The sequence below is a fragment of the Scardinius erythrophthalmus genome (assembly GCF_964197995.2).
Source record: "Scardinius erythrophthalmus genome assembly, chromosome: 4".
In the NCBI taxonomy this organism is placed as follows: Eukaryota; Metazoa; Chordata; class Actinopteri; order Cypriniformes; family Leuciscidae; genus Scardinius; species Scardinius erythrophthalmus.
In genome coordinates, this window is record NC_138224.1 from 15,498,036 (window position 1) to 15,518,970 (window position 20,935).

A 20,935-nucleotide genomic window follows, 5' to 3' on the forward strand; every position below is an offset into this window, starting at 1 on the left:
ATGTTCTAGTTAGACTGCATGGATACGTCTTAGCCAATCACATTGTAGAACACAGAGGGAATAAAGAGAACAGAATATACAATTGAATCCATGATTAAATCTAATACAGCAGATTCATCTTTCTATTTAAATGGAATTGTTAGTGTGTGTGTGTGTTTGTCTGTCACTGTAATGGATTGCTGTGGTGTTGATTGCGCTGATGACCGAGGGCTCTTGTCAGTAATTGAGCTTAATTAATTTAAGAGCCTCGGATTGATTCCGGATCTCAGAGTTTAGTGTACAGTAAAGTAGGTGATAACAGCATCATTTAACCCTGTTTTTAAAGCAGCTGGATTTAAAATGTGATTCCACACAAACTAAACACCATTCTGCTTCTGTTCAATATCTGTTGAAAATCAGTCATTATTAACACACATTTAGTGTTTTTTTATTTTTTATTTTTATTGTTGCAAATCCATGTGCTGCTGTTTTTTTTCTTTTGAACACAAAATAATTTGAAATGATCTATATAAAGGTCATTATATAAATTATATAATATTATAACTATTATAACATTATATATAAAATCAACAGACACATTTATTGGACTCATTCATTAGCTGCATTTGCTTAAGAATGTGTTACCTTCGTGTTAATTCTTTTTTTATTTTTAAGTTTGTGTTAAAAAAAGGTTAAAAAGTGACTAATGCATTTTAAATGTAAGCAACATTTGGCTCTGTATACTAGCGTTTCTGTTACTAAGAAACATGTTTTTCTCATCTGAATTAAGTGGTTTTGATTCAGAGTGCCGCTCTGCAGTGAATCATCTACATGTGTTAAAGTTTTAAATTGACTAGTTCCTTAAAATTAAGGCTTATCATGATGTTCAGTCCACTATCCCCTCCACAAAGGAAATTGCCAGCAGAATTTGTAATAAAACTCAGCTACAATGACATTTATGGTAATTTCAAAGCTAATGTTCTCCCTTCTGTCTGTAAAAACTATTTAGATCTTTATCTTAAGATTTTTTTTTTTTGCTTCCCACTGAATGTGTAATGGTCTAAATGTTATTTCTGAGCGTAACAGTTGAGCTTGTCTCTTTAAAGTCTCTTTCGTTATTATTAAAAACTAATTAAATAATTTATTGCAATTTAAAAAAAAAAAAATTCCAGCAAATATTGATATGAAATCAATATTATCAATTAATCAATTGACGGCCTTCATATGAAACAAATCACGTCTGAAATCCCTTTTTTTTCCCACAGTCCTGTAGCTCTAGACACATCCTCAGAGATGAATGTCTGTGTTTTGATTCTCACAGGAAAGTTGGGAGACAGTCAGCAAAGACTGAAATTCATCTGGCATTTACAGACGCAGCATTTCTGCTCTATAATCCACTTGAACACAGTGTCTCTGGTGCGGCGACATTCTGTGTTTGTGCTTGTGATATCTGTTCTCTTCTGATAGGCCTGATCTGTAATAAAATGTCATGCAGACAAATGGCTCAGTACATTTTCTGATGTTGGTTCAGAGCTTCGGGCGGCTTTACGTTTAAAGATATTAGAGATGATGCAATTAGAGAACTAATATCCTCTTTCTCTCTGTTTTGTCTGTCTAGGAACGGGTGGAGTATCTCTTTCTGATCATTTTCACGGTGGAGGCGTTTCTGAAAGTTATTGCATACGGGCTGCTGTGTCATCCTAATGCGTACCTGCGGAATGGCTGGAACCTGTTGGATTTCATCATTGTGGTGGTAGGGTGAGTACAAGAACCCCTGTGTAACCCTAGACACATATGGACCAGTGAGTGTATGGTTTGAGTTATCATGGAAACATCACACATTTTAATAAAGAAAAATGCTTTTTATAATGCGTCACTGTATAGCATTATTGAAGTGGCAAATATAAAAGCTGCGCACAGATTTGGAAAATAATATATAATAAAAATACATAATGCTACATATATATTCATCCTTTGTCCTCATCTGTCGCAGATGACAATGAGTGACTTTTATCTGAACATACAGTTAATTTCCAGGACCTGCTGAAAAAAGTTTTTTGGGGGGATTCCCAATAAAAAAGGCACTCACACTAATTGTCTGAATGTCATTTCTGAATGTAACAGTTAAGTTTTATGTCTCATTCAAAATAGAAAAACATCTTAAATTCAGTTTAAATAAAAATCTTCAATTCAAATGGACTTTTAACATCGGAAAAAGCTGTTTTATTTTGCATGATGCTGCATCCTGAGTTAAGTCAAGATTGCTATCATTTAATGACTTAAATGACAAATTACTTTAATTAGTTAAAATATTTAGAAATCTGGAATGTAAAATGATAATGAGTCAGTAACTTCCTCTTTCATTCTCTTTCAGGCTCTTTAGTGCAATATTAGAGCAGGCCACTAAAGGAGACGGTGGGACTTCAATGGGAGGCAAGGCTGCAGGGTTTGATGTAAAAGCCCTGCGAGCCTTTAGAGTGTTGAGACCTCTGAGACTCGTGTCTGGAGTACCTAGTGAGTACACACACGCACACACACACTCTCTCATCTGATGATTGCTGAGTAAGTCGTTCATGAGTCAGGGCTGAGAAGCGGAGAGAACATGAATTTAAATTTCCTTTCTGTGGGAGGATCTGAAACGATTCTACAAAATGTAGATTCAGTAATCACAACCCAGAAATTCAGAAGTCAAAACTCTATTAAGCTGTTGTTATCAGCAGGTGCAAGCACAGCTTTTTATTGTTATGTAGGAAAATCCATTTCCTTTTTGATTGCCAAATTTGTCCAGAATGTGTCTGTTTATTACCCGTTATTATGCACCTCTCTGGAATACTTCTGTTTAGGCAGCTTTATTCTGCAGTCAAATGTTTTTTCAACACTTAAGTATAATGACTGTTAAACTGTACACACTGTAATTGACCATCCGTTTTAACCTGTTCTGGCTTCACTTCACAATGAGATTCCTGATCATGATCAGCTGACTGTACATGATCATCTTATTATTGATCATATTTCAAAGTATTAACAGTTACTTTGCAGTTTACTCATAAAACAAAGAAAACCATCCATGAGGAAAATGATTACTAAGATTGATTTCCTTGGTTGCAGGTTTACAGGTGGTGCTGAACTCCATCATTAAAGCCATGGTTCCCCTCCTGCACATCGCTCTGCTCGTTCTGTTCGTCATCATCATTTATGCCATCATCGGCCTCGAGCTCTTCATGGGCAAGATGCACAGAACCTGTTTTTTCTTCAAAGATGGGCACAAAGGTCAGAACTTTATCTTTAGCATTTGTTCCTCCCTTGTTCTAGTCATTAGCCCCTGGTTTTCACCCAGATAAACTGACAAAATCCTATTTTCGTTCAGGTCCTATATCTGAAGAGAAGCCAGCCCCCTGCGCCCCAAACTCCGCCCATGGACGACACTGCTCCCCGGCCAACTTAACGCAGTGCATGATGGGATGGGAGGGTCCAAATGACGGAATCACAAACTTTGATAACTTTGCATTTGCCATGCTGACTGTGTTTCAATGCATCACGATGGAGGGCTGGACTGACGTCCTGTACTGGGTGAGTCTGCTCCAGTAACGGCACACCACATCTTATGATTGTACACATGAGCAAACATGGTCCAATTACAGCGAGACATGCACAGCATATGAATGAGGTAGGGTTAGGTATATTTCCCAGTCTTCTTAGTTCAAAATCATAAAGGAACCCTATTGGAATTTCTAAAGGGAATCCTAATGTAACATAATAGGAATGTTCTCATAGGATTTCATCAATTGTCAATAGGACTTAGATGCAAGATAAAATGCAATAATATTTTTCCACAGAAGCCATTTTCCCCCATGTGATTTTCATTATTATGGATGGACATTCTGAGTTTCTTATAAAGATCAAATAAAAATGTTGTAAGAATTTCAGATATTTTAAAAGGATCTGCATTCTTAGTTCCAAATTATAATAGAAATTCTATTAGGAATCCTGCACGCATTATTTTGCCATTTCGTGTATTTGTTTATGTGTTTGTTTGTTACAGAGCCCCTAAAGGGACATGTGAAGGACAAAAATATGAGATGGAAGGAAAATAATTTATCAACTTTTGTGTTCCCCCGTGAAACTTTGCGTTCACTCACTTAACATTTCTTGGGGGAACACAATACATTTGCGAGAGAACGCAGAATCATTGATCAGTAATTTTTCCTACCATCTCATATTTATTTCCTTCAACATGTCGCTTTAGGGGCTTGATGGTTTATTGCATTTATTTATTTATTTATTGCATATATTTATATGTTTGGATTTTTATTTGTATTAGTTTTGTTTTTGGGCTAGGTGGGTGGTGTGTAGGTTAGGGCTCAACAACAAGGATGACTCACTGTCCAGTGCTGCTTTGCCACTGAAAATCTTACATTTATTGATTTTGTACGTCCATTTTTATACTTAAACCTTTGGTTACACTGACAATTATTCTGTCAATTTTTCACCAAGATAATGCTTTAAATTTGCAGAAATAACTTGCTAAACATCAGTAAGAATGTGTTGAAAACTACATACCAATAAGCAATATTTTGCATCATATGACATTATTTTCCAGCAAAAGAGTTGTTATGAATTTATGAAGTTATATTATAGCTGTATAATTTCCAGTGTGTTACACTTTGCTTTTTGTAAAGAAAAAATAATTTCAGTGCACTAATAATTAGTAAAATTATTTGTTAATTATCTTATAATTTTAGTATATAATCAGTATATTTCTAGCAAATATATAAAACCATTGAAAATGTTTGCAAGGCAAGTAAAAATCAGGACTACTTGCCCAACTCGCTAGCCTTTTGAGCCCTGTGTGTGTGATTATATCACTGCTGATCTCTACAGGCCATCTATACTGTATCGCAGTCTTCTGCACTCTCACAGATACTCAAAGTGATTGACGGTTTTCCTGATGACATCCTTTAACACAGTCAAACAGACTCGGCTGAACGTTTCTCTCTCTCTCTGTCTTTCTCTCTGTTGAAGATGCTCTATGCTTCATGGGTTTGCTTGATGTTTTGGGTTTCAGAGGGACAAGCATGTGCTGTTCACTGCACGCGTTTCTGCTGACTGTCTTCCTCTTCTCTCCACTCTTCTGTCTTTTTTTCTAACTGTCCCCTCCTCGTCTCAGATGCAGGATGCCATGGGTTATGAGCTTCCGTGGGTCTATTTTGTCAGTCTGGTCATCTTTGGATCCTTTTTCGTTCTAAATCTGGTTCTGGGTGTGTTGAGCGGGTAAGCATTGTGTGCTGAGTGTGTGTGTTTTCTGTGGACAATACAACAAGGTCTGACTGAACCATCCAACATTTTTTTTTTTCTCAAAGCACTGGGATTGAGCGAGCCACAGAGGGTTTGTGTAGCGCTGTCCATGTCCAGCAGACACATACTAATTGATCATTCATCCCTCTGTACCCCTCCATCCATCCATCCCTCTCTCTCCCCATATTTCAACCCTTCCCTCCATTCCCAGGTCAATGATGCTGTAGGGAATTCCTGGCCGTGGCTTTATTTTGTCACTTTAATCATCATTGGCTCCTTTTTTGTTCTTAATTTGGTTCTTGGGGTTTTAAGCGGGTAAGGGACACTCATTCATTCTCTCTCCATATTTTTTTCTCTTTCTAACTGAATTTTTATCCTTTGTCGGAGAGAGTGTGTGTGAGAGAGCTCTGTGTCTTTTCTGTTTAACACAAATGTAAACAATGAAGGATCATAGGCATTTTGTTTCCTTTTTCTCTTTCTATAAAAAATTGGTTTCTAATGACACTCTTTAATATCTAATTACATGTGTGCATTTTATAGCCAACTTTGCTATGAATTTAATCAGCTTTGACCCTTTTGAATTAAAATTTAATTGAATTTTCTTAAATTATTCTTGTTGAATATCTTGTTCTGTTTCATTCAAGAAATACACTACTGTATAAAAGTTTGGGATCCGTAAGATTTGTTTGATACCTTTGTTCAACAAGGATGCATTACATTTATCAAAGGTGACACAAAAGGCATTTATAATGTTGTAAAGATTTCTATTTCAAGTAAATGCTGTTCTTTTGTGCGGCACAATGTTAAACTTGAAGTAGCACAACTTTTTTTAACATACAAAATGTTTCTTGAGCACTAAATCAACATATTAGAATGATTTCTCAAGGATCATATTGTGAAACTGAAGATTTTACTGGAGTAATCACTGAGAGTCATTTTAAAATATATTAGTATAGAAAACAGTTATTTGAAATTGTATTAATGTAATATTTTACATTATTCATGTGTTTACTGTATTTTTGATAAAATAAATGCAGCCTTGGTGACAAAAACTAGTGCATATAGTGAACTAGTGAATACCAATCTATGCTGACTTTAATCACTTTTATAATATTTAATTGCACTTGTAAAAATAATTCTTTAATTCTTAATTCAGTTTATAGGATGGATATTTAGCAGAAGTCTCTCCTCTTTTCAGAGAGTTCTCTAAAGAGCGAGAAAAGGCCAAAGCTCGCGGCGATTTCCAGAAGCTCCGTGAGAAGCAGCAGCTGGAGGAGGATCTAAAGGGCTACCTGGACTGGATCACGCAGGCGGAGGATATCGACCCCGAGAATGACGACGAGGGACTGGATGACGACAAACCTAGAAATCGTAAGTACGAAGCAGGGAGGCACCAGGGTAGGGAATTGATCTGCTCTTAGTTTGTTAGAATCTGAGTTGTTTGCGAGAACTTTTGTCCATGCATATTTAATATATTAATTTTGAAAGCAAATGAGGACATTAAAATGTTTTAAGTGTTCCAATGATTTCTTTAATCTATACTTAATCTGAAAATACTTCCAAATCTATATATATATCTAAATGAAATATTTTTTCTTTTATCTCTGGCCCTTCATGCATGCTCAAGGCCTGACATTACACAGCAAGGCTGATGTACATTCTTACTCTCTACATATGCAAACAACCCTGAAATATTAGAAACACTGTGGATTTTGGGTAATATTCTCTGAAGAAACAAATTTGCCTATTGGCTAGTTTTCTGTCTCTGTTTTCCATTTGAAAATAAACAGCAGCTCACCTTAAAAGATTAACTGTGCACATTGGCTGCCAAGTTCTAGAGGACAAAACCTTTGGAATACGTTCATCCTGCTTAATGAGACAGATATAAATCATTAGCTCATATTACTGTATACTGCAGATGAGAGTTCTCCATCAGAAACTCACCACAAACCAAAACTCAAAGGGATATTTGGACGTGCTTGTGCTTGTATGTGGACTGGCTTTGCAGTCCTTATTAGGGATAAAAGCAGCAATCAGAAGCGGACCAAACCTCCTCAATAAGGATAAAAATTTCAGAGAGGATCTAGATAGTGATCTAGATCGCGCGAGATGTCTAAAAATGCCAGTTTTATGCTTAGGGTTTGTTTAGAGTAATTATAATTCATCTATGTTAAGAATAATAGATGCGAACGATAAGTTCTTGCAGGGATAAAATGTGTGTGTGTGTGTGCGCGTGTGTGTGTGTGTGTGTGTGTGTGCATTTGGACTTTTTTCATAGCCTGAGATTGTGCACTGAGATCAGATGGGAAAGGACTTTCACACACGTACAATATATTCAGATATACTCTGATCCACATGCTGACGCACATCTAGTGGCACAAAATAGAACTGCACCTCATTAATGCAACAAATTATTTGCGTGTTTTGTATGAACAGTGATGTTTTATGTTAAGTGTTGGGTGTGACTGCCGTGCTCAATGATAAATGTTCAGGATGGAGAGAACTGGTGGCGTCTCTCTCTTTCAGTGTCTGAATGTTTCTGTCTTTGACTGTTTGAGTCTTGCTCTGTTGTTTTCAGGGAAGACTCATCGTTTACAGTACATCCGTGGAGCAGTGAAGAAAAAAGCAGCTCTGCTTCGTAAGGCGTGTGCGTCTCAATAGCAACCACGGTTTACTTTTGCGTCTGCATGGCAAAAGTGCAACAAGCCTCCCAGACCTTTTATACTGACCCCTAACCCATCCTCACCCTCAAATCTGGGTACGGAGGGTGATGGGGCCTCCCTGCTCAGTTCTTTTAGATTTCTGAATGATGATGATGATGGGCATGAAGATCTGAGAGTTTTGAAATTTGGAACCACTGCTCTTTTGGGGTGGTAGAAGTTTTTTCTGTTTGAAATATCTGGACTTTTAGCATGTTATTGTTTAGTTTGTTTTTTTTTCTCCAGGTATTTTAATCAGAATCAGGTGCTTTGTATTACATTTCAGTCACACATCAGGCTCCTGTTCTGATGTGATCTGCATGTCATGCCCAGACAGAAACAGTTCTGCTGTGCACACCACGGTCCAGATGGTTCTGACTCTGAGATTGTGGTTTCTCTTTGACAGGCATTGTGAGACGTTCATAGAGAGATAGGATGCAAAGTATTGTGGACATTTTTTTCAGACTCAAGTTGCTTCATCGGTCTATGCTAGATTTGCATTAGTATTTGTTATTTTTATGTCTTTCATAAAACAAGAAGGAAAAAATGACAAGAGTAACAATCATTTCCATTTAAAATACATTAATTTTCAAAATACCTCATCAGTGTATTAATGATGCAATGTCACTGTTCGACATCTGTAATCCTCTCTCGGAATGTTCGATCAAACATAATCCCATAATCCCATTTCCAAGGGTGGTGTATTCTGGTTGATAATGTTTTTTTGTTTTTTTAATCTGAGAAATAGAATTAGGGAAAAAAGGTCAGAGCCAATGAGAATGCAGCATGGAATTTAGAGACCCTGCTTGACCCCGCCCCCTGCGCATGTTAATGAGATGGAATTGTAGGCCTGCATGCTGATTGGTAGATTAGCACTGTTTTGGCTGGCAACAGAATCTTTTACATGACATATTTGGGTAAGTTTGTCAAACAATTTTTTTGTTTTGTTTTGTTTTCCGTTTTTGTTTTGTTTTTTTGTTTAAGGCCTAGTTTAATCAAGATCGATTCATAGGTTCAACACCCATAAAACTATACTAAGGTATAGTATGTTGTAAGTATGTGTCTGTTGATGAAGTGTGGTATTTTTTTTTTTTGCATGCACTTTCATCTTAATCATGGTTCATCTTAAACGTTGAAGGTCACATCTGAGCATGGATATGGGTGAAAAGTTGGCTTGGAAGTTATCAGGACTGTCTGTTTATAAAGAACTGGCACAGTAACAACTATATTTGTATGTTATGATTTAGTTTTTTTTGTTCTGTGGAATTTGGGATTATTCTTTTTTATACTGACAACCAGCTTTATGATGCTTGCAGCATCATATACATAATTAGCTAGTCTCTGTTTTTCAGTGAAACTGCACTTATCACAAAAATAGTGAAGAAAATACATTGTGATTATTCACATTTGACATTTAGTAATCAAATCTAAACTAATCTCTGCTGTCAAAGTGTAAGTAAGGGTTCTTTACAGGTTGGAAGTCAGTTTCTTGTTTGTCAGCGCGTGTGTGAAACCAGCCTTTGATGAGCAATGAGTATCGTCTTTACTGGTAATTCATCTCTCTCTCTTTCTCTCTCTTTCTCTCTCTCTCTCTCTCTCTCTCTCTCTCTCTCTCTCTCTCTCTCTCTCTCTCTCTCTCTCTCTCTCTCTCTCTCTCTCTCTCTCTCTCTCTCTCTCTCTCTCTCTCTCTCTCTCTCTCTCTCTCTCTCTCTCTCTCAGTGAGTATGCCGGCCAGTGAAAATGAGTCAGTGAACACTGATAATGCTCCAGCTGGAGACATGGAAGGAGAGACCTGCTGTACCCGTATGGCGTAAGTCTCCATAGCATTCCATTCATCCTCTTTTCTCCTCTTCCTTCTGTTCTCCTTCTTGATCATCTCCTCTCCTTTTCTCTAATTCCTATATTAATTTTGCCCCATGTTTAATCCTCTTCAGACATATTCTTTTCAGTATTCAGACATTTACAGAAATCTCAGTTGTAAGGTTGAGCTCTAGTTTTAAACGGAGTCCCAGGTTTTTGGCAGTAAACTGGCAGGCGAGGTCAGCATGGCCCAGTGGGCGGCTCCTGGCGCTCCCGTGATCTTCAGTGTCGTTTTCTCTCTGTGCATCTGTTGCTGTTGTCTGTTTTCCAACTGATCTGCCCTGTCAGTGATCAGTGTTTTATGTCACAAACACAGATAGGAACACAATAGCCATAATAGTTATTATATATAAACATTCCCACAGATATTGAAAATTGTTCACAGAGTGAATCGATTAAACAGTTAAATCAGAAGAACTGTTCAATTACTCACAAATGTGAATACAAAGTTAAACGGAACAAAAATGTATTCCCGTAAACTTTTCCCTTCCTGAAAACAACATTTGTCAAGCCAATGCATCACACTAAACCGAAACAGACCTGTTGATATCTATCTATCTATCTATCTATCTGTCTATCTGTCTATCTATCTATCTCTATCTATCTATCTATCTATCTATGGGTGTCACTCAGTTGCTCCTGCTCATCATCTTTTGTTCCACATGGGGGGCGCTGTAAGAGTGATGATGTATGAGCAAGCCCACCTGACTGCCCCCCCCCAGTTCTGCTGTCTCTGTGGAAACACTGTCCTTCATGATGTCGTGTCTGTTCTGAATGTATAATACATTCTGTTTTCCATTCCAGAAATAGGATCTCCAAATCCAAATTCAGGTTAGTACATTACATACCGTCTGAAGGCGAGGCTGCCTCTCATATATGTGTGTGTGTTTGTTGTGTTTTGATGCCAGTGTTGTGTTTTGATCATCACGGTTGCCCTCTAACCAGTGGCTGCATATCCATTAACAAGTTCAGAATTATTCAGACTTTTGTTTGCTATAGATGCCAAAATAATTCAGAGCAGCAGCATTTCCAGTCACTGCCAGTTGAAACACACATAGTGTTATTTTTATAGAAAGTGCATTTAATGAATACTGAAAGGATATTTATCCCAGCTGGTAAGAATTGCAGGTTGAAGAATCAGGTTGCACATACTTTGAATTCTGAACTTTTTATATTACATTATTCTCTTTGTCTTTCTATCTCTGTCTTTTTGCAGTCGATATTCACGCCGGTGGAATCGGTTATGTCGGCGCAAGTGCCGCGCAGCAGTGAAGTCAAACGTGTTCTACTGGCTGGTGATTTTCCTGGTATTTTTGAACACACTTACCATTGCCTCAGAGCACCACAAGCAGCTAGACTGGCTCACCAATGTTCAAGGTACTCAACGTTACAATACTGTACATATTTCAAAATACAATACTAAAATACTGTAACTATTGAAATATAAAACAATGCAGCTTTGAGTGGTCAAATATTTGTAAAAATGTATCTTTGATAAACTGTACTGTAATTAGTTTAATTTCCTTTGGCAATGCTACTTTTTTGTGTTCCATGTCTCGTATCACTTTACAGCAGGAATGGGCAACTTAAGAGGGATGAAGAGCCACTGTCCTGCAGAGTTTCTAACCCAAGAAATAGCATTCTTGTACTTGATTAGCTTCTTCAGGTGTGTTTAATTTGGGTTGGAGCTCAACTCTGAAAGTGGCCCTCCAGGTCCGAAGTTGCCCATCCCTGCTCTACAGTCTCTTGGAGCTCAGCAGTGACCATCCAGTCTCATTAAACCCTGTCAAATGTTGTTATGTGATTGATCTTGGTTTGGGCCTTGGTTTGGTCTATCTATGTTAAAAGATGTTTTGAAATGTCTATAGACAAAATGAAAAATACTTGGCCGACCAAGGCTGCTCTGTTAATAATGCTACATTACTGTAGATATTTAAAAAAAAATATAACACAATGTTGATTCTGTGTGTAATGTCACAGTATATTTGTTTTTTCGGATCCACTCAATGTACACTACTGTTTTAAGATTTTTTTCAAATGTTTTTGAAAGAAGTCTCTTATGCTTACTAAGGCTGCATTTATTTGATCAAAAATAAATTAAAAACAGTAATATTGTGAAATATTATTACAATTTAAAATCAATTGTAAATTTCAAATAAATTAAATGAATTTTCAGCATCACAACTCCAGTCTTCAGTGTCACATGATACTTCAGAAATCAGTATAATATGCTGATTTGCTGCTCAAGAAACATTTCTTATTATTTTTATCAACATTGAAACCTGTTATATAGAAAGTTCCAAAGAACAGCTTTTATTTAAATTATAAATATTTTGTAATATTATTAATGTCATTTCTGATCACTTTAATGTCTCCTTGCTGAGTAAAAAGTATTAATTTCATAAAAAAAAAAAAAAATCTTACTTACTCCAAACTTTTGAATTTGTATAAATCTTAAAGTGAATGGATGTGTTGTTTATGTGCCTACAGATATCGCCAATAAGGTGTTGCTTGCTCTTTTTACCGGTGAGATGCTGCTGAAGATGTACAGCCTGGGCCTACAGGCCTATTTCGTCTCCCTTTTTAACCGCTTCGACAGTTTTGTGGTGTGCGGTGGGATTCTGGAGACCATCCTGGTGGAGACAAAGATCATGTCACCCCTCGGCATCTCTGTGCTGCGCTGCGTACGTCTGCTCCGCATTTTCAAGATCACCAGGTATGTGTTCGAGACGTGTGTGTGTTTAGCTAGTTGTGGTGTGTGACTTTGTATTAATTCTCACTGTCCGTTCTCAGGTACTGGAACTCTCTCAGTAATCTGGTTGCGTCTCTACTGAATTCGGTGCGTTCGATCGCGTCCCTGCTTCTGCTGCTCTTCCTGTTCATCATCATCTTCAGTCTGCTTGGAATGCAGCTCTTTGGTGGCAAGTTCAACTTCGATGAGACCCGACGCAGCACCTTTGATAATTTCCCCCAGTCTCTCCTCACCGTCTTTCAGGTTCTGCCACAGTCTGAATCACAGCACACACTCTCCTTGTGTCATTAAACATGACCCATTCATTTGACATGAATTTATTTTGTGATTGTAGATTTTGACCGGTGAGGACTGGAACTCTGTGATGTATGATGGCATCATGGCGTACGGAGGGCCCTCCTTTCCTGGCATGCTTGTCTGCATTTATTTCATCATCCTATTCATCTGTGGAAACTGTATCCTAAAATAACCCCCACCTGTTTAACACAATATGATGTTTCTAATATTATAAAACTGATAGTTCTTTTCCTGGACGTTCCTGAACTCTAAACAGACATCCTCCTGAATGTCTTCTTGGCCATTGCCGTGGACAACCTGGCAGACGCCGAGAGTCTGACATCAGCACAGAAAGAGGAAGAGGAGGAGAAAGAGAGGAAGAAACTGGCCAGGTTCAGTGACTCAGTTCATATAAGTGCAGTCCTTTTAGATGGTCTGAGGGCCTATAAAACCTTCCTATGAGAATTTCCTGTCTCTCGCTTAATGAGCTCATTAAGGCTGTATCGGTTATGACTTCATTAGGAAATGAAGTATCATTTTACAGAAGTGTTTTTGCCCCTCTGAAGAGCTGTAAATACAGGTGCTTAGTGGGATGGTAGAGCTGCACACACACACATTTATGACGTGATTTCTGTCTTACAGAACGGCTAGTCCCGAGAAGCGCCATAACTCTGAGAAACCACCTCTGGAGGATGAAAAGAAAGAGGAAAAGATTGAACTGAAATCCATCACTTCTGATGGAGAGACACCAACTGCCACCAAGGTCACTAGCAAGAGGCAGAGATAGAAACACAACATAAAGCAATAATAGGAATATAGTGCACACCCTAGAGTGGAATCAAAAACATGTTCAAATCACTAATGTTCAAATTATTGTTTGGATTAATTGATAGTCCCAGTAGTACATTCTGAAAGCACCGCACACTGCATTTAAATTTGTTTCTGAATATTAAGACAGTGAAGGAGAAAGTTAATTAACACAAAAAAATGTTATCCTCATTGTCTATTATGTGAAGAAAAAAAAAAGAAAAAGAAAACAGACCACACACAAATACGCAGGCATTTACATTTTTCATTTACATCAATTAATCTATTACTAAGATAATTATTCAAAATATTTGTCTAATTAAGTTTTTTTGGGGATTAATTCACATTTTCCAGTAATTTGGGCGAAGAAATAATAATAATTTAAATTTTAATTATAATATTATCATCTCCAAAGGCAAATCTTTATTCTGTTCACAGCCTAGAGTGACTTGTTTAAAATGGTGGTAACAACAACATGATAAATAAATGACACAAATGTTCAAATGTTTATTGTGGAAAAAAATGACATACAAACCATACACACATTTACAGATGCACTGGGACTTTGTAGTTGTAATTAATTCTTATAATGAATATTTTTTTACAGTAATTTGTTGGGTAAAAAAGTATTTATAGTATTAATTAATAATAATATAATATTATTAATAATAATCAGTTTAAAATAATAGTATTAATTGTATAATTAATATTATAACATTTTTAAAATGGTTTGCTTCTCTGATTTTAGATCAACATAGATGAGTACACAGGGGAGGAGAACGAAGAGAAGAATCCATATCCTGTGAATGATTTCCCAGGTGTGTTAAAAGAAAGTGTTAAAAACGTATTTTTATAAAAAATTAAATAAAAAGTAATTCCACAGAAGAGCCCAGGCCTGTTTTATTCAGCTCTGGGAGCACAAGATGTGAATTGTTTTTCAGTTGAGAAAAGATGATCTTCTCTTTACTGTTGATTTCCCGGCCCATGTCACCTTCACTAGACGACGTGGGTCATTAGAGTGATGCAAAGACTTCAGTTGGACTGTTGAGGAATGATGTGTCTGATGCAGTTAGTGGATTTTTTTTTTTTTTTTTACTTCTCTTTTGTTTGTTCTTTTTAGCAGGAGCGGAAGACGAGGAAGAGCCAGAGATGCCAGTTGGTCCTCGTCCACGTCCACTCTCCGACATTCAGCTGAAGGAGAAAGCCATCCCCATGCCAGAAGCCAGAGCTTTCTTTATTTTCAGCCCCAGTAACAAGTATGATATGCACATACACACACCTATAGACCTTGATTTTCAGTAGGTTATGTCGCTCGGTATGTATTCTACAGTCCACACTCGAAAATGTCTCTCAAACCCAATTTTTTACCTCTCTCTCTCTTCTGTAGGTTCAGGGTTTTGTGTCATAAGATTGTAAACCACAATGTCTTCACCAATTTAATTCTGTTCTTTATACTGCTGAGCAGTATTTCACTGGCAGCGGAGGATCCGGTGAAGAATGACTCATTCAGGAATCAGGTACACGCAAACACACACTGACATATACGTCATGTTTGTAGCGCTGCTGTTACGAGGCTTTGATATGTGCGTGTATCTTTTTCTTTGCTAGATTCTAGGCTATGCAGATTATGTGTTTACAGGAATCTTCACCATAGAGATCATATTAAAGGTAAATTTACATGTAAAGGTAAATGTGTCCCTGTTCATTTCATGCCAATAATATCTTTCCTACTATAACCTTCTCATGAGTTTCTTTCATACTCATCTAATTCCTCACTGTCTCGACATTTGTCTGCTCTTCCTCTCAGATGACAGCGTATGGAGCGTTCCTACATAAGGGTTCATTTTGTCGAAATTATTTTAATATTTTGGATCTGGTGGTGGTCAGTGTGTCTCTGATCTCCTCTGGAATTCAGTAAGTACTTTTTTCCAAACTAACTGACAAACTAACCAGTACTACTGCTTCTCATGTCACAAATAACCTATCCAGTGCAACCCTTTTTAATATCTATGTCCAACCAAATGCTATTCAGTTCATGTCCAGCCTGTAACAGGTGATCCACTGGAGGCAAGTTGTAGAACCCAAGTGCAATTTATTAATACTCAAAACAAGATCAAACGTAAAATAAAGGAATGGCTTGGCATGAAACTCAAACCAGAAACATGTATATGATGCTTACCAACAGTGGTTATAGGGAAACAATACTTGACCAGGACACATGGCAAACATGAGGGCTTAAATAGACAAGACTAATGACTAGATAAGGGACACTTGTGAACATAATCAAGACAATAAACCAATGACAACATGACACATTCACATGGGGAACACATGGCAGGATCACATGACTATAACAGTGAATCACATGACAACAGGAAACATAACTGACATGGACCACAACCAAGACGTGACACAGCCAACCCAGTGTTGTTATTGTAAACTGAAACTATTAAAAATCTTTTTACTATTTTCTTTTTTACTGGTTACTATTTAAAATCAAGTTTTTGGTAATTGAAATAAAACTTAAAATGAAAAATAAATAATTGATGGAAAAAACTTTAGCCATTTTTGAAACTCTTTCTAGAACGTTTTCAGGATTCAGTGGTCAGAAGATGACCACTAGGTCAGATGAAGAAAAAAAATGGCTATTTTTGCTTATAACTTCTGAATAGTTTAGCCAAAAAAATCCAAAACTTTTCTCATGTCGGCTATTTTAGGTGTAGGCCATTTAGAATTTTTATGAGCGCATTGGCGTATCCTTACGAAACTCAGTAAGTGTCATGCGCCTGAGGGTATTCAAAAAGTTTGAGTTGAGACAGTGTCATCTTGTGGTCAAAAATTATAATAGAAATTGAAACGATGCCTTGGCAACTAATACAATTATAAAGGTTAAAGTACTGAAATGAAAACAGAAATAAAGATAACTTAAACTAAAATTAAACTGATAATATAAACATGAAAGCTATTCAAAAATATGAATAAAAATTAAAATAGTTTACAAATAATGTTAAAATAAACAACACTGGGCAAATAAAGATACTGTCTGTTCCAAATTTCTGGCACTAAATTAATTAGCATTCTATGGTAGCAGGTCTGCAACGACATTAAATCTAAATTATAACTAAATCCCGACTGTAAATGAGACCGTTGCTTACTTGCTATTTTTTTTCTCTCTCTGGGCAAGATTATGTATATATTTAAATACATATATATTTTAATATTAATTATTATAAAACAAAACTTTTGACTGTATGTATATATTTAATCTATACATTTAAATGGTCATATCCAGTGTAATTAAGATTAATACGGAGTTGAACGGGGAAATGCATTTCTTACCTCCCCTGTTGTCCGTGGGAATCTGCATCTCTGTATAGTGTTGTGCGTAGGTCACATGATCAGTAATTAGCCAGTGTGATTGGTGGTGCTAAACTCTGCGCTGTGATTCACAGGTCAAGTGCCATTAATGTAGTGAAGATCCTCAGAGTGCTGAGGGTATTGAGGCCCCTGAGAGCAATCAACAGAGCCAAGGGCCTCAAAGTGAGTCTCTCTCTTTTTTTATTCACAGAAAATTGGCACAAAAAACTGTTCAGATGACTCTGACCAATGCTTTCCATGTATTGTGATAGATGTGATGAACATTTATTTTAACTGAGAGCTTTATTTGCGTCCACAGCATGTGGTCCAGTGTGTGTTTGTAGCCATCCGCACCATTGGGAATATCGTCATCGTCACCTCTTTGCTGCAGTTCATGTTTGCCTGTATTGGTGTTCAGCTCTTCAAGGTAAGTTCTGCTGTCTTTCAAAACACACTTCGGTAACAGAGCGAACAGGTTTATACATCACAAATCTATTTCTCTATAGAGAACATAAATGTTCCAGCACAAAAAAACAGCTGTTGTGTTGCATGTGCTGTTGGCACAATAGTCAATGTGTGTAAACTAATGTTTGTTTTCTAGGGCAAATTCTACTACTGCACAGACACCTCTAAACAGACACAGGCCGATTGCAGGTAACGTCCCTGTGTCTTTGGATGCAAAGATGTACTTTTACAGTTGAATTGCTGAAAGCCAATTCATACGTATGTATGCACTGTGTGTGTGTGTTTGTGTTACAGGGGGTCATACATATTGTACAAGGATGGGAATGTTGGGAAGCCAGAGAAAGCTCTGCGTTCATGGGAGAATAGTGATTTCAACTTTGATGATGTCCTGCAGGGCATGATGGCTCTGTTTGCCGTGTCTACTTTTGAGGGTTGGCCAGCGTACGATACACAAACTCACGGACACTTACTCATATGCTCACAGACATACTTCACTATATACTATATATTTATATACTCTCCAAGGCTGCATTTATTTGATCAAATTTACAGTAAAACTTACAGTAAATTTACATTCAAATTTACACTGAATGATTGTGAAATATTTTTTGAATTTAAAATAAGTGTTTCTATTTTAATATATTTATTCAAGTGAACAGTCTGTAATAAAAAATTATAATTCAAAACAGTGATTCAAAACACTGACAGGAACTTCTCTGTCCTCCCACAGGCTCCTCTACAGAGCCATTGACTCCCATACAGAGGATGTTGGGCCGATCTACAACTACCGGGTGGTCATCTCTATATTCTTCATCATCTACATCATCATCATCGCCTTCTTCATGATGAACATATTTGTAGGTTTCGTCATTGTGACATTTCAGGAGCAGGGAGAGCAAGAGTACAAAAACTGTGAGCTGGACAAGAACCAGGTAGACTGATGACAATAAATTGAGTTTGGTTAAATGAATGTTTTTGATAATGGTTGAAATGTATGGTATTTCTTCAGGAATACAGAGAGTGTTTTAAAGTGTAACTCTGATTATATATGTCCATATGTCTCTGTGTGTGTGTGTGTACAGCGTCAGTGTGTGGAATATGCCCTGAAGGCTCGCCCCCTGCGCAGGTACATCCCCAAGAACCCGTATCAGTACAAGGTTTGGTACGTGGTGAACTCCACCTACTTTGAGTACCTGATGTTCACCCTCATTCTCCTCAATACCATCTGCCTGGCCATGCAGGTCAGTACACTCAGGAACCTAACTAATCCATACAGACAAATACACAAATAAAAAATATATATATTTGATTAATTTTGTTGTTTGCAGCATCATGGTCAATCTCAGTCCTTCAACAAAGCCATGAATATCCTCAATATGTTGTTCACCGGCCTCTTCACTGTGGAAATGATCCTCAAACTCATCGCCTTCAAACCAAGGGTACGTCCTCACACACACCCTGCTTGTTTTTATGTATTATATATTACAAAAAAATTCAATTAAGCAGTGAATTTAGATTTATTATTAGGCTTTTGTGACCATGAAATACTCAAAATCAAGTCTTTTAAATGAAATTATATATATTTTTTATATATTAGATTTAAGATGATTAGACTATGAGCTATTAATACAGATGTCCCAGCATGCATTGTTTAGTACTTTATTATCAGTGCTTTTGTGTTCTTTTGCTGTGTGCCATTTAATAACCAATTTTTGCAGCTGTCCTCCAGGCTAGATGTTTTCTGTTCATTTGCTTGTTTTTTTATTTTTTTTTATTTTTATTTTTTTGGTTTGTTTTGTTTTATCAAAAATGCAGTTTATAGTGGATAACTCTGCTTATCACCAGAAATGTCACATTTCACTTATTTACCCTATATGGCTTTAACTACAATAACTAGCTTTGCCCCAGATGATGACTGAGATAAATGTAATGTAAAATGATAGTCTCTCTCTTCAGAAATGAGTTACATCGCCTGCCTTAAGACATAGACAGCCAGTAATTCTATCAGTTAGTGTTTAAAGAGCTTTATTTCTTGCATAACTTGGCAGCCATTTCCAGTCCATTAAAGTTTTCCTGCCCTATTAAGCACAAATCAAATATTGTAAAGATGGTGTCAGTAGAGATGCCATCCGCTCAGAATTACTCACAGGAAGAAGCAGACGTGCTCTCAGAATTCCTCTAGCGCTATGAAAGCCATCTTTTCCCAGTATACAAGAGCATCAACACAATTCTGAGAGCATTTTCCTGTGGAAATGGATATATTTAATCAGTAACTTCCTGAAAGTCTGGATGAGCTGATTTTGTTGTGCTGAATTGTGATTGGCTAACGAGCATTTGGGATGTTGACTGTGCTCATGCATCATGGGTACGGACAGCGCTAGTTATGGTCAATTCTGCCTCTCTAACTGCCCTCTCTCACCCCTCACCCCACCTTCCCCTCGTCCTGTGTAGGGTTACTTTAGTGACCCCTGGAATGTTTTTGACTTCCTCATCGTAATTGGCAGCATTATAGACGTCATTCTGAGTGAGATCAACGTAAGTACATCGCCACCTCTCTCTCTTTCTCTCTTTCTCTCTTTCTCTCTCTCTCTCTCTCTTTTCCCACCTCCTTTTCTCTCTTTTGCTCTCCTGTCCATCTCTGCTGTCTTTCATTCCCCTGTGCTTCCTACCATTCTCTGCTCCTGCTATCTCCTCCAACTCTTCATTTCCTATTCCAATGGCAAGATGGCTTCTGTGGCAGGTCGCCCTCTGGTGGTGAGAGGTGTATTTAGGGCACACAGCGCGCAAGAAAACGAATGGTTTCGAACAGGAGCGTTTTTCTGTAGGCCAGTGAAAGAGAGAGAGCGAAAGTTTGTATTCATCTTCCAGGCCGTGATGTACATTTTTTTTTTTGCTGTAACTAACAGTCACACCTGAACTAACCCAGGAGTCCCGGCCATTCTTTTCAGGGTGGTTTTGATGGATGTTTGACTGCTGTTGTGGAGCATGACAGGTCCCAGGTCATCATGGGATTCTCTGATTTCGTTTTGATTTCTTCACACCCGTCATTTGATTTTATGATTTTTTTTTCTCATGTCTTCTGTGAGTTAAATGTTCATGTGTAACTGTTTTCTTCCTTATTTTCTCCTCTCTCCTTTTCTTTTTCATTTTTTTCCGTCCAGCATTATTTTGTTGATGCATGGAACACGTTTGATGCCCTTATTGTAGTGGGTAGTGTTGTTGATATAGCCATCACAGAGGTTAACGTAAGTAATCTCTCTCTCTCAATCTGCCTGCCTGCACCCCCATAACCCTCCCACACTAACAAAGATGGAGTTGCTTTAACCCTCCACCCGCACACATAGGCATGAATGACCTTGTATAGCTCTCAGGGTGATATATTCTGGCTTCACAATCAATATTCAATCAAAAAGCCAATCAGTTACATCAAGATGGATGGTCAGTT

General features: G+C 37.4%; 1 protein-coding gene across 3 annotated transcripts in view; it reads left to right on the forward strand.

Annotated features, from left to right (window-relative positions):
- cacna1c (calcium channel, voltage-dependent, L type, alpha 1C subunit) overlaps positions 1-20,935 on the forward strand; it is a 132,919-nt gene that overhangs the window by 92,294 nt on the left and 19,690 nt on the right. For 2 of the 3 annotated variants that reach the window (XM_081362705.1, XM_081362704.1), the window contains exons 4-30: positions 1,598-1,737; positions 2,354-2,493; positions 3,088-3,249; positions 3,347-3,549; positions 5,486-5,589; positions 6,473-6,645; positions 9,693-9,783; positions 10,638-10,664; positions 11,050-11,210; positions 12,324-12,549; positions 12,627-12,828; positions 12,920-13,040; positions 13,139-13,253; positions 13,504-13,624; positions 14,417-14,486; positions 14,792-14,924; positions 15,056-15,185; positions 15,277-15,336; positions 15,476-15,582; positions 17,121-17,208; positions 17,345-17,452; positions 17,627-17,679; positions 17,785-17,931; positions 18,221-18,422; positions 18,573-18,731; positions 18,819-18,929; positions 19,942-20,025. In XM_081362705.1, the coding sequence (XP_081218831.1) occupies positions 1,598-1,737; positions 2,354-2,493; positions 3,088-3,249; positions 3,347-3,549; positions 5,486-5,589; positions 6,473-6,645; positions 9,693-9,783; positions 10,638-10,664; positions 11,050-11,210; positions 12,324-12,549; positions 12,627-12,828; positions 12,920-13,040; positions 13,139-13,253; positions 13,504-13,624; positions 14,417-14,486; positions 14,792-14,924; positions 15,056-15,185; positions 15,277-15,336; positions 15,476-15,582; positions 17,121-17,208; positions 17,345-17,452; positions 17,627-17,679; positions 17,785-17,931; positions 18,221-18,422; positions 18,573-18,731; positions 18,819-18,929; positions 19,942-20,025 (3,438 nt within the window). Of the gene's footprint in view, positions 1-1,597; positions 1,738-2,353; positions 2,494-3,087; positions 3,250-3,346; positions 3,550-5,485; positions 5,590-6,472; positions 6,646-9,692; positions 9,784-10,637; positions 10,665-11,049; positions 11,211-12,323; positions 12,550-12,626; positions 12,829-12,919; positions 13,041-13,138; positions 13,254-13,503; positions 13,625-14,416; positions 14,487-14,788; positions 14,925-15,055; positions 15,186-15,276; positions 15,337-15,475; positions 15,583-17,120; positions 17,209-17,344; positions 17,453-17,626; positions 17,680-17,784; positions 17,932-18,220; positions 18,423-18,572; positions 18,732-18,818; positions 18,930-19,941; positions 20,026-20,935 lie in introns of all 3 variants that reach the window. The other variant, XM_081362703.1, reaches the window with a different exon arrangement.